This window comes from Camelina sativa, chromosome 17 (genome assembly GCF_000633955.1).
Source record: "Camelina sativa cultivar DH55 chromosome 17, Cs, whole genome shotgun sequence".
NCBI lineage: Eukaryota > Viridiplantae > Streptophyta > Magnoliopsida > Brassicales > Brassicaceae > Camelina > Camelina sativa.
In genome coordinates, this window is record NC_025701.1 from 33,190,428 (window position 1) to 33,195,898 (window position 5,471).

General features: G+C 35.6%; 1 protein-coding gene across 1 annotated transcript; it reads left to right on the forward strand.

Moving 5' to 3' along the window:
* On the forward strand, positions 3,063 to 4,683 carry LOC104758747 (GDSL esterase/lipase 2-like). The gene is made up of 5 exons (XM_019239337.1): positions 3,063 to 3,345; positions 3,427 to 3,554; positions 3,643 to 3,873; positions 3,965 to 4,220; positions 4,307 to 4,683. The coding sequence occupies exons 1-5, from the start codon at positions 3,063 to 3,065 to the stop codon at positions 4,546 to 4,548; spliced, it is 1,140 nt and encodes a 379-aa protein (XP_019094882.1). The 3' UTR covers positions 4,549 to 4,683.

The window sequence follows — 5,471 nt, forward strand, 5'->3', positions numbered from 1 at the left end:
CAAAAAGTGTTTTACAAGAGATAACAAAAATCCAAATTTACAAGACTTTACTAATTTCAAATCCATATCAAACACAATTATCGATCTGAATGCATCAGATCTGAATCTGGATCGATATCAAAGAAACTGAAGAGGCTTTTAAAAACTGTTTTAAAAGAACATAAATCCAAATTTAAAAGAGTTTACATATTCCAAATCGATATCAAAGAAATCTAAAAGCCCTAAATTTAAAAAAGCGATAGTCCAAATTGATAAACCCAGAAAGAAAAAAAGAAAGAATGAACCTGCCTGCGATAGAACCAGAATCAATGTCGGGAATTACGTATACGAGAGACGAAAGCACAGAATCGCCGCGAAGAAGGATCGAGATTAGCCGCGAAGAAGAATCGTGAATCGCCGCGCAGAATCGCCGATGAACGAAGGAGAGAGAATCGTCGGTTGAGGAAGGAGAGAAGCACGGCGAGTGGAGAGAAAATTAGGTTTTCTTCATTAAGGGTAAAAAAGTCTTTTTCACCCAAAAAAGGGGTACCTTTAAAAATGGACCCTTCCCAAGGGCATTTTTAAAAAGTGGAAGGGAAAAAGGGGCATTTTTGCTTTTCCCCCTTAATTTCGATGGAATAATACTCATTTTTACGTAAACCATTGTCTTTTAGATCACAGAATAATACTCATTTTTTTATTAGTCATTATTAGCCTTAACCAATGTTTTAGAAAATGTTTACTGTAATTTAGTTTCTTAAACCGTACTTATCACTTAATCCAAATCGTCATATTTTTTTGCGACTATCTTACATTATCACATTAGTTAGATTTTTGTGTTTGATTCGTCAAGTTAGGCATGCACGGCAGAAAATTGATATTACGACTTGGATGTAATCGATATCTTATCGTTCTTGGTTTCTTGCGCTTTTCTTTCAAGTATTAAGTAGTAATGGTTAGCATCGAGGTTCTTTAGCAAAAAAAAAAGCAGTAATGGTTATTTTCCTTGTCACGACACAGAATGAATCAAACATCTACTGAATAGTGTTTGGAAATCGAACACCATGTATTTGGAAGTTTGGAACTGATATTGATAAAAGCTTTGGAAAAGAAGAGGGGGGGGGGCGGAGATTTTAGCAACCGCATTGACGTACCATCAAGAGAAGTGTCGACTCTGAAGATGCAACATTTGAACAAGGGGATGAACTACTTCAGAAGAACTCAGCATTAGTACAAAAACAGAGTATCAGGTATTTATGTCGGCGTTTGTCAAGCTGGAAGATCTACACAGGATTAGAAGGCCCAAGAAGCTTCTGGAAGGTTAAAGAGCTTCATGTTTACAATAGGAATGTAAACATGAAGAAAGAGGGAAATTTCCTAAAGCATAAAGAAAAAGGAAATTGTCCAATTCCTATTAGGATTAGAATAGGCAGTTTGCTTCTTGTGTGGCAAAGGTCTAGTTCTATAAATAGGGTGCTAAGGCTGATTGTAAGCTTTAGCACAAACAAGAGAAAGTTAACCTAGCTATTAAGTTTTAGTCTTTAAGAAAAGAAAAGAGCTAAGAACTTAGAGAGAGCGTGAGGTTTCTTTAAAGAGAGTTTTGAGAGATTAGAAAATTGTTTAGAACAAACTTGTAAACAGATTTTCTATTAATCAAAAGAGAGTTTAAAGAAATCTTTATTTCATTGTTCAGATCATAAGTTCTCACACTTTCAGACTCATCCTCGATGTCATAGTCAGCTATGGTGAGACGGCCATCGAGTACCTGGCCACCAAAGCGCAGACTCTGATCTTTCACTAGAATGCCCTCCTTCTCCTCAATCTTGGCCTTGATTTTTCCAATGGTAACGGACCTCTTAACCATGTAGGTGGAAGTAGTACCTCTGAGAGTTTCTACAAAAATCCGAATGGCTTCACTTGGACTAGGATCAGGAACAGGACTCAGACGCAAAACCAATTCACGCAACGGCTCCCCATGGATCTTGAGGTCGATGGAGTTGGAGCTATCGTCAACCTCTAGGTTTATGCTCTTTCCCTTCAAAGTCTTAATAGAAATCTGCAATGCAAAATGAAAACCCAGCTTCTCTTTTCCTCTTTTCTAAATCTCTCTCTCGTAAAGGTTTTGTTTTATAATAACGTTTGTGGGAAGAGTTTACCTGTTTTACGATTTCCTATGATACTTACTCATTATTTTGACCCTTTTTGGAAAACGTCTTCTTTGATTAAAGCTATTAATGATCGATAAAGAAGCCAAATGCTGCTCGTTCGAATTCTTTTTAAAGAGTGGTTTTGCAACTTTACACTTTTTGTGTTCCCTCCACCGTTAGTACATGTTTTACAAGTTCATTCACGAGCGTATAGTACAAAATCCTTTGTTTCTATTCCCACTTCATGCATGCAGATAAATCACTTCTATTAATTTCGAAGATTTTGTCTCATAAATCCTTTCTAATTATAAATAGAACCCTAGTTTCTTCTTTCTTGTGTCTCAAGACTAATTTTCAGCTTGACATCAAGTTCGATCACCAAATTGAATTCGAGGAGATATGCGAACCGTTAATTTAAAAATGTATTTCCGGTTTAGTAGTGAGTACCGGTCATTGTAGAGATACTATTTAATTCGGGTAATATAGGCAACGTAGTTCGTTATCACTATCTGAAGTAGTTACACTAAAACGTTATGTTTCTACTGGCCATTATTGTACACAACAATAAGCGCACGTATGCAGTGTGGCCACAATGATTGGATTGCTTAACAACTCAAAATCCTTACTTTTTTTCACAATAATTTCTTTTAAAAAAAAAAAAAAAAAATCAGATGGCATATGTTTATAAGAACAAACGATTCAAAACAAATGGGCAGTTAGAAGATCTACTATGCAAAATTATATCTTATAGATAATACTAGCTTAACCATAACAATTTGTTTTTGGGCAAATCAACAAAAATTATTGAAATAAACCATTAGAAAATATAAATAAAAGTTAAAAAAAACAGAGCACTTGCTAGTATATGAAGAAACAAAACATACCATTTATATATAAACACAAAACAGAGCAGTTACAAGTACACAACATTAAAACATGGAAAGCTCTCGATCAGTTTCAATCACCTTCTTTGCGTACACACTAAGCTTTTTAATCGGATCCATCAACTGCGGAGACGACAATAACAACAACAACAACAATTTAGTAACAAATCAATCTGCTTTGTTTGTGTTTGGAGATTCTGTGTTCGATGCCGGAAACAACAACTACATCGATACTCTTGCCAGTTTCCGGTCTAATTACTGGCCGTACGGTCAAACCACTTTCAAGTTCCCAACTGGAAGAGTCTCCGACGGACGTTCAATTCCTGATTTTATTGGTAACAAAATTGTTCTGTTTTGTTTCCCGCCAAAAATTTTAACGCCTTTAAAAAAAAAAAAACTAATCGTCAACGTGGCAGCGGAGTACGCATGGTTACCGTTGATCCCACCATATCTACAACCAAGTAACGGTAACAATCAGTTTACTTATGGAGTTAGTTTTGCTTCCGCCGGTGCCGGAGCTTTAGTCGGAACCTTTCCCGGAATGGTTATTACTTTCAAATTTGTATATATTTTTACTAGTTAAAATCGATGATAATTATTTTGACTTTTTACTTCAATTTTTAACACTAAAGGTGATAGATTTGAGAACACAATTAAACAACTTGAAGAAAGTTGAAAGTTCGTTGAGGTCTAAGTTGGGAGATGCAGAGGGGAAGAGGGTTATCTCAAGAGCAGTTTATCTGTTTCATATTGGAGTCAACGATTATCAGTATCCATTCTCTACAAAATCTTCCCTTTTCCAATCCAATCCCAAAGAGATTTACGTAGATTTTGTTGTCGGTAACACAACGGCCGTGATTAAGGTAAATCATATCAAAATTGATCTCAATAAACTATTTGTTATGGACTAATTTGTTTGGTCAAATTAATGGGAGCTTGTGTTTCTATTTTTAGGAAGTGTATAAAATTGGAGGAAGGAAGTTTGGAATCTTGAACATGGGAGCTTATGATTGTGCACCAGCGTCATTGATTATAGACCAAACAAAGAAAGGATCGTGTTTTAAGCCGGTCACGGAGCTGATCAATCTGCACAACGAGAAGCTTTGGAATAGTTTGAGGAGGCTAGAGCGTGAACTATCCGGATTCAAATACGCTCTTCATGACTATCACACTTCCCTATCCGAAAGAATGAACAATCCTTCGAAATACGGTATCAAAACCTTGCTTACTAATTGCAATTCATGTAACAGATTATTTAGTATAAAGTTTTGGATCGTTTTGTTATCTTTCTAATAGGGTTTAAGGAGGGAAAGAAGGCATGTTGTGGAACCGGACCGTTGAGGGGAATCAATACTTGTGGAGGCCGAATGGGAGTATCTCAAAGTTACGAGTTATGCGAAAACGTTACAGATTATTTGTTCTTCGATCATTTTCATTTGACTGAGAAGGCACATCGACAAATCGCAGAGCTGATTTGGAGCGGACCGACCAATGTCACTGAACCATATAATCTCAAAGCACTATTTGAACTTAATTAAGCTCAATTACCCGTTGCATCTTTCTTTTCATGTTATTTATATGTGTTTAAATTTTATTTTCTAGTGCTTTTCTTTGGGTGTCCTATTATATAACCAATCCATGTTTTAATATTTGTTTACAATTTCATACCGTTGAATAAAATGTACATAATTTTTTACCGCTATAAAAAAACGTCTATTTTCTGGCCTCTCAAATTTTACAAACCCTTCGAAATTTGACTCCCGCCCTTGTGAAGGAAACGTCTCTTTGGTTTACTTTTTCAAATATTTTTACATTTTTTTTTTCTGTTATTCGAAGGGTTTGTAAAACAAATTGGGATGTTATACTGGCTCATATTAATATTGTCAAAGCGAAGATCTTTCAAAGCCCATTAATGTTTTCAAAGTTTTTTTTTTCCTCACATCTTTGTACATGTATCATTTATTCATTAGTATCACTATTTTGAGACATTTGGTCTCAGCAAAAAACAATTACATTTTAATTCTAAGGTTATCTCCAACGAAGGGTTTTAGGGAGGAGTTTTAGTGGAAAAGTAGAAAAAAAAAATTAGAAAGGAAAAAATAAAAGAGCTCCTCTTATTTAGTATAGTCGATTTCAGATAAGAAACTGTGACTTGTCAGCGCAGGGTTGGGTGAAGAGTTTGATTGAAAGCAATTTTTTTTTGGCCCGATTGTGTTCTTTCCCTTCCTCTCTTTCTCTCGCTCTCTGTCGCGAATCTCTTAATTATTTTTTTTGGCTCGATTGAACTTGGACAAGATTGTATCTGAGAAGATTGAATTTGGAGTCGAATCAATCGGAGGAGATTGAATCGATTAAAATCAGAGGAGATTGAATCGGAAGAGCTTGAACCTATTTCTCATGGTAAGTTTTCTGATAGGAAGAATTCGCGACAGTTTTTGTTCTGCATGTTCGATTAAGTTTC

What these genes read in the sequence shown, in the direction of transcription:
- LOC104758747 (XM_019239337.1), top strand. Translation starts at nt 3,063, where the DNA reads ATGGAAAGCTCTCGATCAGTTTCAATCACCTTCTTTGCGTACACACTA. An exon ending in ACACAACGGCCGTGATTAAG is followed by an intron (nt 3,874 to 3,964) that starts GTAAATCATATC and finishes TTCTATTTTTAG; the next exon opens with GAAGTGTATAAAATTGGAGG. An exon ending in GAACAATCCTTCGAAATACG is followed by an intron (nt 4,221 to 4,306) that starts GTATCAAAACCT and finishes TCTTTCTAATAG; the next exon opens with GGTTTAAGGAGGGAAAGAAG.